This window comes from Hemitrygon akajei, chromosome 10 (assembly GCF_048418815.1).
Source record: "Hemitrygon akajei chromosome 10, sHemAka1.3, whole genome shotgun sequence".
In the NCBI taxonomy this organism is placed as follows: Eukaryota; Metazoa; Chordata; class Chondrichthyes; order Myliobatiformes; family Dasyatidae; genus Hemitrygon; species Hemitrygon akajei.
The window spans coordinates 23976599-23993019 of record NC_133133.1 but is presented as its reverse complement, the minus strand read 5'-3'; the positions used below and the strand labels follow the sequence as shown (position 1 = coordinate 23993019).

At 43.4% G+C, this 16421-nt stretch overlaps 1 protein-coding gene across 1 annotated transcript in view; it reads right to left on the bottom strand.

Moving 5' to 3' along the window:
• Positions 1–477: 477 nt before the first annotated feature.
• Positions 478–16421, bottom strand: part of col4a5 (collagen, type IV, alpha 5 (Alport syndrome)) — a 291046-nt gene continuing 275102 nt past the window's right edge. Inside the window, exons 50-52 of the mRNA XM_073057907.1 lie at positions 15493–15607; positions 5010–5182; positions 478–1790 (exon numbers count right to left, since the gene is read on the bottom strand). Coding sequence (XP_072914008.1) covers positions 1709–1790; positions 5010–5182; positions 15493–15607 — 370 coding nt within the window. The 3' untranslated portion in view covers positions 478–1708. The remainder of the gene's footprint in view (positions 1791–5009; positions 5183–15492; positions 15608–16421) is intronic.

Below are 16421 nucleotides of genomic sequence, written 5' to 3'. Positions count from 1 at the left end.
TAATTTAGTTAAAATACATTTCATTTTAATGTATTTAAAACATTACATACAGCAACAGCCCTTTGGCACGGACTTTGCAGACTGAAGGACCTGTTCCTGAATTGTAATGCTCTAAATAGGAATAAAGGAGAGTTTTGTTACACTCAGGGTTAACCACTTGCCTCTCAGGATTTGTTATTGAATAGGAGAAGCACACTGTGGAGAAGGTACTCTTTGAGACTGGTAGTATTATGGGGAGAATCTAGACAATGCTACGAGAGGCACCTTAGGTCAGGTACCCCATTCAAGCTGCAAATTTTGCCTTGAAGTGGTGGACTTTGGATCGCTCTAGTTATTTACCAGCATGTTGAACTTTAGATCTGCTGAGAAATGGATGGAGAGGTGTTTAGTGGAGATGCAGCTGAGAAAAATTAGTTCGAAGCCCCAATTTTACAAGTTTATAAGATTATAAAAGAATGGTTAAAAGACACATGTATCTTTAAGTCAGTGGTTCCTTTATTTCAATTTTTTTTTGCTTTTTTAATGTTAAGTTGTTTGCAGCTGTCCTGGATAATATACAAGAAGGAACACTTTTGGAGAGAGATATCTTTTTGGAAGTGAAATATATGAAATTTTGGTAACCTCTGTGTTTGCTGTGATAACAGCAAAGAAGGAAAGACGAAAATTAGAATAGTGATGGAGGATCTGAATTGATAGAAAATAGTTTATAAACAGTTTGATCTCTCTTCACAAGTATTTCTTATAACTAATCATTTTACATACCTTCAGACAATACAAAAAGATAGGTATATTTAACATTAGAGGCCCCTTCGGAAAGCTGGAATTATGAAGCATGGTTTATATTTTGTGCATATTAAAAACCCCTGATCAAAACAATAACTACAACTTTTTACAATATCAGAAAATTCTTTTAATAATCGAAAAGGTTTATAAATTTTGAGGGTTGAACTGGGCTGGGGAAGGGAATATTTTCAAATTATCTGTAAAATCCAAAAAACAAAAATCAGTAGTTTGGTAGTAATGTGGGAAATCCCATAAAGTGATTCCAATAGTATAAAATATTGTTTTTTTTCCACAATTCTGCTACTTTTAACAAAAAAATTGGTAAAAATGCTAACTGAGCCAGTGATACGTGAAGCAAAATTGATACTATTGGTTGGTAAATGTAATGGTGAGATTCTTCAAGTGATGAAAAGCCTGGATACATCATATACACATTTTCAGTACTTACATAAAAACACCAAGGAAGTAACCTGCTGATGATTAATCATTAATATTTAAGAACCTGGGATGCAGTAGTTGGTTAGTAGCACCATGGAAATACTTCAAAAACAAACAAACAAAAATAAAAAGATGTATGCAATCTCATTGTTATGTTTCAGTCCATTACTCATATCTTGACAGAAAGTGCCATATGGAGATCACCCTGAAACAGAAGAACTTGGAGGCACCACGATTTCTTGTTCCACAATGCTCAGTTGCTCGTTCACTCTTTTCAGAAATGCACTGAATGCTCTTTACATGAGGTACGTACAATTATTATGTGTGAACAGTCTTCTTTTTTTTGTTTTTCTGTTTGTTTTTGCTTTCCACAATAGCACCATTGTAAATGGAAGACAAAGCGCCCTACAGTTTTTTTTATTTATTGAGCTGTTTTTCTTCTTCTCACTCGGTCTTGGCTGACGCCTCATTGCCGGGAGCCAATGCATTACGTCCTCTTCATACAGACTTGACAACGGCTCACACGTGTTCGGAGCTCTCCTGCTTTCAGCGTCTCAGACTGTGGCTTACTATTGAAGGGAAGGGGAAGCAGTAATTGAAAAATTGTTCCACCTTATTCTAGCTTAATGCACCGCGTAACGATTCAATACCTCCAGACAGTACACAAGATATGTTTTTCACTATGTTTGTATATTTTATTTAGATATACGCACAGAACAGGCCCAATGATCTGCACCGTCCAGCAACCCACCTATTTAGCACCAGCTCAATCTCAGGACAATTTACAATGACCAATTAACCTACTAAACGGAACGTCTTTGAACTGTGGGAGGACAGCAGGGCGTCCTGCAGAAATCCATGTGGTTACAGGGGAGAATGTACAAACTCTGAACTCTGGCACGTGGGATATGGTATACGGGAGGCAGGGTTTGAGGGTCGGCACAACATAGTGGGCCGAAGGGCCTGTAATGTTCTATGTTCTACACCCTGAGGTGTAAAAGTGTTGTGCTGACTGCTCTACTACCATGTCTTTTAGTATTGGTATTGGATTGTTTTTTTAAATCATTACAATAATAAACCAGTGCCAATACCAAAAGCAAAATCCTGTCTACCCAACAATAAACAACACACTGGGAAAGGAAATTAGGCATTTTTTCTTTACACCCCCTCCCCAACCCATTCCTCTGATAGTGGAACAGGTTCCCTGATTTCTGTGTCATCACAGCAGACCCAATTTAGGCAGCGCCCTACGAGGAAGAAATCTTGATTTTTCCCTCCCAAGCTTGAACACTGTGTAGCCGGTGCTCACAGGTACAGTAATATGAATGTGCAGGAACATAGGAAACTGCCGAGAGTAGTTGATTTAGCCCAGTACCTCACGGGTACATCCCTCCCACTATCAAAAGTACCTACTTGAGGCACTGCGTCAAGAAGGCAGCATCTTCTAGCAAAGATCTCTACCCTCCTGGCCATTCCATCTTCTCAAGGCCACCATTGTGCAGAAGGTACTGAAGCCTGGGGTCCTACCAGTTTCAACTTGCTTTCATTCGTGTTTTTGAACCAATCTGCACAATCTTAATCACTACCTCAGTAAAACAACTCCATGATCAATTTGCCCTACAATGGCCTATTTTTGTTCTAATTATGTTCTTCCTCGTATAACTGTATATAATTTATGCCTTTCTTGTAAATGTTGTGTACGTGATGCTCTGCGGCTATGATCCTGCTGCACATGTCTGGGGGTTGGAGACCCACAAATCTACCAGTCAGGGCCAGGGAGTACAGGTTGGAGCCCTGATATCTGAGAGTCTGTGACTCTGGGCCAGGGACTAGAGGTTAGGGGCACGACATCTGTGAGTCTGAGAATTCAGGGCCAAGGACTGGAAGTGTGTGTGTGTGTGTGTGTGTGTGTGTGTGTGTGTGTGTGTGTGTGTGTGTGTGTGTGTGTGTGTGTGTGTGTGTGTGTGTGTGTGTGTGTGTGTGTGTGTGTGTGTGTGTGTGTGTGTGTGTGTGTGTGTGTGTGTGTGTGTGTGTGGCGGGACAGAGGCTTGTTTTGCTGTTGATGTTTCGTTGTTGTTGTCGTTGCATTGCTCTGCTGAACACTATCAGCGTGCTTTGTTGGCACCAGAACGTGAGGCAACACTTGAGGGTTGTCCCCAGCACTGTGCTGGTTGTTAACGCCAACAATGCATTTCAATGTACATGTGATAACTAAATTAATCTGAATCAAAAAATAGGTTTTTCATTGCAACAATGCACACATATTTAGGCAGGATTTTGACCTAGAGGCATTCAGTCATAGTCATGTGGATGGGGATTTCATACCATTGACTCCTCAGCCAAATACATTTACCTAACACCCAAACCTTATATAAATATCTGGATCAAAATGCTGTTTACATTGTAAATACAAGCTGATATTTATATACTTAAGCACACTTTATTCCATAGCTGTACTTCTAACCTCATTTTTATACACTGCGTTTCTTTATTCTGGATAATTGTTTAATGTTAACATTTTTTGTTGCATGTAGCGCCAATACACCACGGAAATTTTCTAATACATGTAAATGTATATAGCAAGTCCTTCTTATACTGCACCTCCTTGGCATACAGTATATGAGCTATCAGGGGAAGCCATTTTAAATCTATAGACATTACCCTGTTCTCAATTCAAGCCTTTAAGTGTCTGGGATCTTTTGCTCCCCCTCCCATCAGAACCACGGGGAATATATTCTGAAGGGATTGATAACTGATCTAATGCTGACTTTGTTCCGGCCTCTTAGGGTCAGTGGATGGGTATTGGTGGGAGAAGAGCAAATGGGGTTTTCACAGAGTTTGTGTTGACCTCGAATGCTCGAGCTAATTAACCTTGCAGAGCAGTGTCTGTGCAGGAATTTTAATTGGTGAATCTGTGGAATTCAGTGCCACAGACGGCCGTGGAGGCTAAGTCATTGGGTATTTTTAAAGCAGAGGTTGATAAGTTCTTGATTAGTAAGGGTGTCAAAGGTCATGGGGAGAAGGCAAAGAATGGGGTTGAGAGGGATAATATATCAGCCATGATGGAATGGCAGAGCAGACTCGATGGGTTGAATGGCCTAATTCTGCTCCTATGTAATATGGCCTTATCCTAATGTGAAGAATGTGATGTCCAATGTGTCTCCAAAACTTAACTCCCTGATGTTAAGTAGCTGGCCAATATCTAATGTCACGATTCAGCTATATACAGAATGCCTATTTGCTGCGATACCAGGAATGTTGATCAGTGGAAACCATTAGCTGAACAAGATCTAACAATGTAAACACAGAGGACTCTGCAGTTGCTGGAAATCCACAGCAACGCACACAAAGTGCTGGAGGAACTCAACAGGTAAGACAGCATCCACGGTGAGGAATGAACAGCTGATGTTGGACTGGAAAGGAGGTGGATAAAAGCTAGAAAAGAAGGTGAGGGAGAACAAGATGAAGGTGATAGGTGAAACCAGATTGGGGGGGTGCAGGGGAAGGAGGGATGAAGTAAGAAGCTGGGAAAGGTGGAAGAGGTAAAGAGCTAAAGAAGATGGAATCTGATAAGATTGGACCTGGGAAAAAAGGATTGGAGGAGCATCAGAGGGAGGTGATGGGCAGGGGAGAGAAAGGGTGAGAGGGGAACCAGAAAAGGGAATGGGGATGTGACATGATCTGATAATATTGATCATTATAAGATAGTACTATGGCAGCAGCTTCAACCAAAAGGGGTACCAGCACTCCATTCAGATTTCAGTTTTGAATGTTTTAATAATCCTCACCTGAACATCTCTGATGGCTCAACTGTGGCCAGCCAGAAACTGTATGAGTTGGCATAATAATTGCAAGTTCCCCGGCCATGGCATTCAATGAATGGTGCGGATCGGAACTCCTCCAGACAGGAACCAGGAGATGCTAAAGCTTGTCCAGATCCTTCAGCACCGGCACTTGTGTGCTGTAAAATACAACAACGTGGATTAAAAGAAATACCTCTGACGCCCCAATACAATGAATACATCGGTGTCTTATTGTCAACGGTACTTTATGCTGATCTTTGAATGATTTGCTTGTAATAAAGCTAAACATGGTTGAATAATCATCATACTGAACAAAATTATTCATATTAAATATCCTACAGTCATTCTATCAGACTTGCAGACAACAGGCCTCCAATCTCCGAATACTTGCAGTAACGTTACAGACAGAGGGCATCGGAGACACAACATTCCCAAGAAAAGCTTAGAGCGGATGGAACACCATATTACAATTACATCAGTGGCAAGACTTAAAAGTTTTAGAAATGGTCCAGCAGGGGATTGTCAATTTCAGTTCCAGAAATATATAACTAGTTACAGTGGAAAATTCAGCAGACACACTGGTTAAAGCCTGCTTAACATCTCTCATTCACACAACAGAAGCAAAATTTCAATAAAATATTTTACTGCTGTACGGAAGTCAAGGACACCCTGAGTGGGGTGTGAAAGATTCTGTAAAGCCGCCTGGTCATTGTTTCATTTCGAATTTCTTCATAACAGGTCCCACTTAACTAGAACTTTGTCATGTATAACATGGGTGGTGGCCCAAGGTATTGCCATGTGAGCTTTGCATTAATGCTCGTGCCTCCTTGAATTCAGAGTAATGAAAATGTTCTTTCTACTACTGTGTGACAGACATTGTTTGTAACATGGAGGTTGCAATTTTCCAGGACTTATCCCACAAGAGTTAATGCTATGGGAAAATGGCATTAATGTGAAAAGCCCTACTGGCCCCAAGGTCCATCTATTCTGGGCCAGCCTGGTTTCTGTCTACTCCCATCTACCTGCCCTCCATAGCAATCTCACCTATATCTGTATCCAAACTTCTCTTAAACATTACAATTGAATGAATCCACACCTATTAGCTCCACTGATAGTTTGTTCCACTCTCTGGGAGAAATACAGAAACATAGAAAGCCTACAGCACTATACAGGCCCATTGGGCCACAATGCTGTGCCGAACATGTACTTACTTTAGAAATTACCTAGGGTTACACATAGACCTATATTTTTCTAAGCTCCATGTACCTATCCAGGAGTCTCTTAAAAGACACTATTGTGTCCACCTCCACCACTGTCGCTGGCAGTTCATTCCATGCACTCATCACTCTCTGAGTAAAGAACTTAACCCTGACTTCTCTTCTGTACCTACTTCCAAGCACCTTATATTGTGCCCTCTCATGTTAGCCATTTTAGCCCTGGGATAAAGCCTCTGACTAGCCACATGATCAATGCCCCTTGTCATCTTATACACCTCCAAGAGGTCACCTCTCATCCTCCGCCACTCCAAGGAGAAAAGGCCAAGTTCACTCAACCTATTCTCATAAGGCACGCTCCTCAATCCAGCAACATCCTTGTAAAACTCCTCTGCACCCTTTCTATGGCTTCCACATCCTTCCTGTAGTGAGGTGACCAGAACTGAGCACAGTACTCCAAGTGGGGTCTGACCAGGGTCCTATATAGCTGTAACATTACCTCTCAGCTCTTAAACTCAATCCCATGGTTGATGAAGGCCAATACTCTGTACGCCTTCTTAACCACTGAGTCAATCTGCACAGCTGCTCTGAGTGTCCTATGGACTCAGACCCCAAGATCCCTCTGATCCTCCACACTGCCAGGAGTCTTACCATTAATACTACATTCTTCCATCATATTTGACCTAGCAAAATGAACCACTTCAGACTTATCTGGGTTGAACTTCATCTGCCACTTCTCAGACCAGCTTTGCATCCTATCGATGTCACGCTGTAACCTCTGACAGCCCTTCTCACTATCCACAACACCCCCAACCTTTGCGTTATCAGCAAATTTACTAGTCCATCCCTCCACTTCCTTATCCAGGTCATTCATAAAAATCACGAAGAGAAGGGGTCCCAAAACAGATCCCTGAGGCACACCACTGGTGACAGACCTCCATGAAAATATGACCTGTCTACAACCACTCTTTGCCTTCTGTGGGCAAGCCAATTCTGGATCCACAAAGCAAGGTCTCCTTAGATCCCATGCCTCCTCACTTTCTCAATAAGCCTCGCATGGGGTACCTTATCAAATGCCTTGCTGAAATCCATATACACTACATCTACTGCTCTACCTTCATCAACGTGTTTAGTCACATCCTCAAAAAATTCAATCAGGCTCGTAAGGAACGACCTGCCTTTGACAAAGCCATGCTGACTATTCCTAATCATACTATGCCTCTCAAAATGTTCATAAATCCTGCCTCTCAGGATCTTTTCTATCAACCTACCAACCACTGAGGTAAGACTCACTGGTCAATAATTTCCTGGGCTATCTCTACTTCATTTCTTGAATAAGGGAAGAACATCTGCAACCCTCCAATCCCCTGGAACCTCTCCCGTGCCCGTTAATGATACAAAGATCAACACCAGAGGCTCAGCAATCTCCTCCCTTGCCTCCCACAGTAGCTTGGGATACATCTTGTCTGGTCCCGGAGACTTAACCAACTTGATGCTTTCCAAAAGCTCCAGCACATCCCCTTTCTTAATGTCTACATGCTCAAGCTTTTCAATCCACTGTAAGTCATCCCTATAATCGCCAACATCCTTTTCCGTAATGAATATTGAAGCAAAGTATTCACAAAGTACCTTTGCTATCTCCTTCAGTGCCATACACACTTCTCCACTGAAGCACTTGATTGGTCCTGTTCGCTCAGGTCTTAACCTCTTGCTCCTCACATACATGTAGAATGCCGTGGGGTTTTCCTTAATCCTGCTCGCCAAGGCCTTCTCATGGCCTCTTCTGGCTCTCCTAATTTCATTCTTAAGCTCCTTCCTGCTAGCCTTATAATCTTCCAGAACTCTATCATTACCTAGTTTTTTGAGTCTTTCATAAGCTTTTCTTTTCTTCTTGACTAGATTTTCAATTGCCTTTGAACACCACAGTTTCTGTACCCTTTCCCTGTTTCTTGGAATGTACCAATGCAGAACGCCACACAAATATCACCTGAACATTTGCCACATTTCTGCCGTACATTTCCCTGAGAACATCTGTTCCCAATTTATGCTTCCTGCCTGACAGCTTCATATTTCCCCTTACTCCAAGTAAATGCTTTCTTAACTTGTCAGTTCATATCCCTCTCCAATGCTATGGTGTTGGTGATAGAATTGTGATCGCTATCTCCAAAATGCTCTCCCACTGAGAGATCTGACACCTGACCGGGTTCATTTCCCAATACCAGATCAAGTACAGCCTCTCCTCTTGTAGGCTTATCTACATATTGTGTCAAAAAACCTTCCTGAATACACCTAACAAACTCCACCCCATCCCAACAGCTTGCTCTAGGGAGATGAAATCAATATTTGGGAAATTAAAATTTCCCACCACTACAACTCTGTTATTATTACACCTTTCCAGAATCTGTCTCCCTATCTGCTCCTCGATGTCTCTGTTACTATTGGGTGGTCTATAAAAAACACCCAGTAGGGTTATTATCTCCTTCCTATTTCTAACTTCCACCCACAGAGAGTCAGTAGACAATTGCTCTATGACTTCCTCCTTTTCTGCAACCCTGACACTATCTCTGGTCAGCTTTGCCACGCCCTCACCTGTTTTGCCTCCCTCCCTGTCTTTTCTGAAACATCTAAAGACTGGCACTAAGGAACCATTCCTGCCCCTGAGCCATCCAAGTCTCTGTAATGGCTGCAGCATCATAGCTCCAAGTACTGATCCACGCTCTAAGCTTTTCCGCTTTGTTCATGATGCTTCTTGCATTAAAATAGACACATCTCAAACCATCGGTCTGAGCATATCCCTTCTCTATCACCTGCCTATCCTCCCTCTTGCACTGTCTCTATCACCTCCTCACTTTCCCAAACCAAACGAAGGTCATCGAGCTGTATCTCCAGTTCCCTAACATGGTCCCTAAGGAGCTGCAGCTCGATGCACCTGGTGCAGATGTGGCCGTCTGGGAGACTGGGAGTCTCCCGGACATCCCACATCTGACACCCAGTACAGATCACCGGCCTCACAGACATACTTCCAGTTTCTATTCCTCACAGTTAACCTACCTCGTCTCGACCTGTAATCACCACTCTGCCTCAGACCACTCCGTCGATGGCCGCTCCGCTAGGCAGTGTCTCCCTTTTATACCTGAACCTTCCCTGCTATTTAACTCACGACTGGTGCTCCTGATATCGCCACTGATAGGCCAGGTACAATGGACAAATGCTCTCGAAGCTCCCTTTTTAAATAACTGTGGCCGACCTGCGAGAAATCCCTCTATTGATGCCACTGATAGGCCAGGTACAATATTTCGCCTCTCATCTTATCCTGTGACTTCTAGTTCTAGTCTCACTCAATCTGAGGGGAAAAAGCCTGCATGCCTTCAACCTATCGACACCTTTCATGATATCTCCCCTCATTCTGTTGGGCTCCAGGGAATAAAGTCCTTACTATTCAATTTATCCTCCAGGAGGACCACAACCTTGTTGTAGGGTTTGGAGGCTTGAGTGCCTCAAAGACCCAGAGAGCTACGTTGGCTGGAGTCAGGGCTTTATGCTTTGCCTCCTGACAGGTCACCCATGCCAAACAGGGTGAAAGGTAGAGGACAGACCAAAAACTAATCCTCCAGGTTTGAGGGTTCAGCTCAGGGCTAACAACCCTGACTGATAAAACAAAACTGTTGCTGACACAGCAACGAACAATCATTCTGCGTCGGAGTGTCCGCCCGGGACTTGTATGATGGATGGTAGTGAAAATTGAGAGGAAGCTATTGAGGAAACCCTGAACACCGCTAGAGGTGGAGGACATTCATTGCTGCCCAACATGTCAGCAGCGTACCGGGCAGTAAAATAATATTCAACATATCTTAACACCCAGCAACATCTGTGCAAATTTCCCATCAAGAGGAAATTCCATCTCAATATTATTCGGTGATAACTCTGAACAGGATTAGTACCTGCTCTTTGGTGCTGATCTCAGTAAAATTGACCTATTGATTACTAAGGTTCAAAAACTCAAAGTAAGTTTATTATCAAAGTATGCATACCATATGCAACCTCTAGATTCATTTTCTTGCAGGTAACCAAAGGAAAATATAGAAATACAATAGAACACATACAACCATACATAACAATGGCAGAGTCCCTGAAAGTGAGTCGATAGGCTGTGTAGTTAGTGCAATGCTGAGGCAAGTGAAGCCATTCACACTGGTCCAGGAGCCCAATGGCTGTAAGGCTACAACTGTTCCTGAACCTGCTGGTGTGGGCCCCCCAGTATTCCTGCACCTCCTCCCTGATGGCAGTAGTCAGAAAGAGGGAGAGAGGTCAAACGCAGGCTCAGGTAAAAGGAACTGCACTTCCTCCGAAAAAATGAAATGGGGAGAAACTAAAACTTCTGTAGTGTTCTCGCTCAGGTGTAAGAGAACGCTGAACTAAACACCGAGGTAAACCGTCGTCAATGAAAACAGGATCGCAGTAAGATTAACCGTTTGCTGTTCACTCTTCCACATTAACGTATGGTGAAAACTGTTGATAAAACAATACAAAATTTGTACAGTATTTGTTTCCTTCTTGATATCACATTTGCATCGTAAATACTTGCAAAAGTAAACTACAACTACATTACATTAAAATGCATACAGTCAGAATCTACCTACGCCATTGACTGCTTTAAATACACTTCAACACAAACTATCCGCACCTCTTTAACTAACGAAAACATAAACCTTATCAACCGTCATTACTTTTAACAGAATCAGCGTTAACATTCTAATTCAACATATCGATTATCTCATGAACTTACAGCGTTGCTTCACTATGTTTCTAATGCGTAGAAAGACAACTTTTCTTGCGCTGATCTTGAACATGTGAGCCCCCTCCTTCCCGTTTCTCCAAACTGGTATTTTCCCACAAGACGCGACAAAACCGATGTGACATCATCGCATGCCGCGATATATCACAGACAACGAATTTACTTTAAACAATCCTAACTTTAACTAAAAAATGCTAACAAATGAATTACTAAAGCAAAAATATTATAAACTAAACAAATGCCATAAAGGCAATACACTCCCCGCTTGACCTTTGTAAGGTCACAATGAACATAATACAAACTTCAGTCTCTAAATCAGTCGTTAGGTAGAAGTAGAATGACTTCTGTAGCTGGCCTTTGGTAAATTTTCACATCACCTTGGTCGGTAGTTTTCAACTCAACCTTCCTGACATGTCCATCCCTACTAGGGAATGTGGCAGTGATTCTGGCCATTGGCCAGCTGTTGCGGGCGATTTGCTTGTCCCTGAGCAGAACTAAATCTCCAACTTGAAGATTCCTGCAGGGTTCTGTCCACCTTTTGTCTGTGTTGCAACAAAGGTAGATATTCCTGTCTCCAACGAGACCAGAACCAATTTGCCAGAGCCTGGACCTGTCTCCATTGCTTTGTGTACAAATCCTTAACAGAGAAGTCCCCTGGTGGAGGGGGGGCTCCTGCCTTCTGCGTAAGGAGCATTGATGGCGAGAGTATGAAGGGGTTTTCCGGGTCAGAAGACACGGGTAGGAGTGGTCGTGCATTTACAATGGCTGTGACCTCTGCCATTAGTGTGCACAGTACCTCGTGGGTCAATCGGGTGCGTTGCTGCATCTCAGGTTTCCTTTTCAGGGTTTTTGCAAGGACGTGAACCGCTTGACTGTCTGCTCTTTGTTGTTTGGCAAGCACTGGCGTGGTTCTCTGAAAGGTAGTGGGGCGACCCAATTATTTGCTTCATCTCTGAAGACCTTGGTGTCCTTTGTTTTTAAGAAAATGGCGTCTTGAGCTGATGGAGCAAGTTTATTATCGTGCTCAGTTTGAGCGAAGACTGACTGACCCAGCGTCTTGTCGGTTACTTTACATTTGTTAAAGCCTGGTCGGGCTTCCTTGATACACATGAAACTTGTGCAGGGTTGAAAAATTGAATGGCGGCCACTCTCTAGCACATTGGTCTTGAGTGTGTTAACTGTTGGTTTGTGTGTGTTGCCAAGACACACCTCTCCTATCACCACCCAGCCCAGATCCAGGCGTTGCGCAAAGGGGGCGTCGTGTGGTCCATTGACCTGCTGCCTAACCTTGTGTACCTCCGCGGAGAACATCTCTTCCTAATAGCAGGAGTATTTCTGCTTTTGGATCCAGTTCTGGGATGTGTTTGGCAATGTGGTGGAGATGTGGTTGGTGTAGCACCACACTTGGCGTCGGAATCTCAGTGCGGTTATTCAAAATTTCATTGCACTCAAAGAGTGGAGGGAGACAGATGACGACTTTACCATCCAGGGACTCGAGCTGGAAGCCTTCTGCCTTCTTTCCATAAGTTTCCACGCTGCCTGAGCAAGTTCTAAGGTAGTATGGGAACTGATTACTCTCAATGTGGAACAAGTTAAAGAACTCTGGACTGACTAGTGAGCGATTGCTCTGATCGTCCAGAATTACATAGGCTTTGATGGCCTTGTCTTTGGCTCCCTTAGGGTATACCTTAGTGAGGCAGATCTTTGAACAAGAACGGCTTGACTGAGCTTGATCGCAAACTTCTGTGCAGCTCGAGCTGGCAACGGTTGTCCTGGAGTGAGCTTCTCCCTCCCCGCCGTCCTGTTGTGGGGGTGAAGGAGCGTTGTCGGTTTGCGGTAACGGGCCGGGATGCATGGCCCCATCGTGATTAGTGCTATTACATTCCAGGCACTTCACGGCGATCGTACACTCTCTGGCAAAGTGAGAGGTAGAGGAACAGCATTTAAAACATATTCTTTTCTCCTTGAGAAGGGCCAACCTCTCTTCAAGGGGTTTTTCCCTAAACGTTCTGCATTTTTTGAGGGGGTGGGGTTTGTTATGTAATGGACAATTCTTGCTAGGGTTGTTGTTAGTTGTAAAGGCTTCAGTCTTAAGCACTGAGACTGGTTTATTAATGTTGAAATTATTCGAAGAGGATTTATCTGACTTGGTGTAAATTGTACTGCTTCCTGGACCCATGAGGCTAGGGTCGTTTCGCTTCTTCGCCTCCTTGCACACAAACCTAGTGAAATACTCAAAGGGAGGAAATCGACCTTTGTGGTCTTCCTTGTACTCTGAGGCAACAGACACCCACCTTTCCTGCAGCCCAAATGGAAGTTTGTCCATGATTTGTCTAATCCCATGTGGAGTATCTAGGTATACTAGACCAGTTGAGTAGCCATCTTCTTTGGCACCTTGAATCTCCATGAGTAAATCTCCGAGCTCTCTTAACTTAGTGTGGTCCTTGGCTGACACCTTAGGAAAATTTCCCAGACGTTGGTATAGCGCCGCTTCAATAATTTCAGGGGCCGCATAGCCCTCCCGAAGTCTCTCCCATGCTTTGCTTAAGGCTAGCTTGGGGTTGTTGATGTACACTGAGCGTATGCGCCTCACCTGTTCGCATGATTCTTTTCCCAGCCATTTCGTCATAAGATCCAACTCTTGGGTTGCTCCGAGCTGGACTCCATCGATAGTGTTGGTGAATGTGGAGTACCATGCACGGTAATTTTCAGGTTTATCATCAAACTGGTATAGTCCTGAAGTGACGAGATCTCGTTGTGCTAAATACTGTGCCATGGGTTCAACCGCAAGTGGCATGCGGGCTGGGGAAATATGTCGGCGGGTATACGACTGTGGGCGTACATCTGTTATGGAATTTGCTGTTCTGAATTAGGTCTTTGCCTCTCTTCTCGCCAAATCTGGTAAGTTTGGTGTCGAGAAGTACTTGTCATCAGCCCTTTCATTCTTGAATTCATCGCGGAGTTGCAAGGGTAAATTGTCTTCCTCGGATGGATGTGATGCAATCGGGCCTCCCTGAGACTCCTCATGACATGGGACGTTATCAAATAAGTATGGAGAGGAAGAACGAGTCTTCCAGTCTATTTGAGATCGGACATAGTCGCTTGTGCATTCCAATCTGATCTTTTCTGAAGTAGATTTTACGTCAACCAGATCATGCATTTCTTAGGCATCTTCTATGAACTCTGCTTCCACCCTGGCAGCTTCTGCTTCTCGTTCTAGCGTCAGCACTTCTAACTCTGACGCTATCCTTGCCCTTTCCAACTGGTTTTTGGCTTCTCTGGCAGCCTTTTCCATTTCTCTGGCAGCTGCTTCCTTCTGGTTTTCGGCTTCTCTGGCAGCCTTTTCCATTTCTCTGGCAGCTGCTTCCTTCTGGTTTTCGGCTTCTCTGGCAGCCACTTCCATCTTCAATTTTGCTTCTTGTTTGGCGTAGAGCGCTCGCACCTTGGCGGCTTCTGCTTTAGCTCTTGCATGGGCGGCCTTAATTGATGATGCCCTGCTGCCCCTGTCGCTGGATGGCAACGACTTGATGCTGGATCGAGTTGTCATTGCAGCACTTGAAACACCTGATAATGCCGCCTTTTCACTGTAGTGTTCTCGCACAGGTGTAAGAGAACGCTGAACTAAACACCGAGGTAAACCGTAGTCAATGAAAACAGGATCGCAGTAAGATTAACCATTTACTGTTCACTCTTCCACATTAACGTATGGTGAAAACTGTTGATAAAACAATACAAAATTTGTACAGTATTTGTTTCCTTCTTGATATCACATTTACATCGTAAATACTTACAAAAGTAAACTACAACTACATTACATTAAAATGCAGCATAGTCAGAATCTACCTACGCCATTGACTGCTTTAAATACACTTCAACACAAACTATCCGCAACTCTTTAACTAACGAAAACATAAACCTTATCAACCGTCATTACTTTTAACAGAATCAGCGTTAACATTTTAATTCAACATATTGATTATCTCATGAACTTACGGCATTGCTTCACTATGTTTCTAATGCGTAGAAAGACAACTTTTCTTGCGCTGATCTTGCACATGTGAGCCCCCTCCTTCCCGTTTCTCCAAACCGGTATTTTCCCACAAGACGCGGCGAAACCGGATGTGACGTCATCGCATGCCGCGATATATCACAGACAACGAATTTACTTTAAACAATCCTAACTTTAACTAAAAAATGCTAACAAACGAATTACTAAAGCGAAAATATTATAAACTAAACAAATGCCATAAAGGCAACACAACTTCGTCAAATCTTTTAGGGGTAAAAGATCTAATACAGACAGTGGCTGACAGATTCACTTCCTTTGTTTTCTGCATTTTCTGTTACAAGGCTAGAGCAGCCATAGTCTGCAAGCCTTGTCAAAAGATGCTGTAGGTGGCCTGGAATTATGATGCACCATGTGATGGTTGTGGATGAAAAAGGACAAGTCGAAGCATACCATCATAAAGGAGTATCCAATCCACAGTGACATCCAGCCATTTGGACATACTGGGATCTGAATGGTCTGACTATGGATAGCTATCACCATTGCTGGGGCCTCACACACAGAGCACCTGTAACAGAGAATAAATTCACAGTTAGGTTTTGCATATACTGTTTTTCCTCTTTCTTGATGGGGCTCCTTCTCTATCAGGCCAAGTTGACCAACATTTATCAGTTATATAATTGCTTCACAGTTGGCAAACAGGTTGGTAAATTTCTCTGGGGACAGCTGGCGTTGAAAGCTTTCCTTCCCCTTTCCTTTCTCAGATCTAAGCAATGCCTTAACACTCTGAACAAACTGGTGAAAGGAAGCAAAAAAAAAAGGCAATTCATTTCCAACAGCATCTTTGAAAAATCCTTGTGATTGGCTTGGGTTTCAAAGATTCGAAGCACACTTATTCTCGAAGAATGTTCACATTATACAAGTTGAAATTTGTCTGCTCATAGGCAGGCACAAAGCAAGAAACTCGAATAACCCAAAGACCGAAAGCCACAGTGCAGAGAAAGAGGGGAAAAAACACACACAGTGCAAACAACAGAAGCAGGCCATCAGCATCCCAAACCAGGCTGAGTCCCATCTCCCTGGGCAGCTGGAGTTAGGCCCAAGCAAGCCTGGGTCCCCAGTTTTCACACCACTGGAATGCGGGGGGCATTTGGAGTGGGTTTTACAATAGAATCAGTTGGGATGCCCAATTGTTTCTTTGAGATACATCCAGATAATACCCAGGAAAAATGCAGAATTAGTTGGATGATTGTGCAATTCGCATCAGTTGTGTTTCACGAAATACCTGGGCATTGTTTGTGAGAAATGTAGGATTGCCGAAGCAGCTTCTGACTATATGTTGCAAGGACAATGTGTTCATAGCAGCTGGTCACAAGACTGGC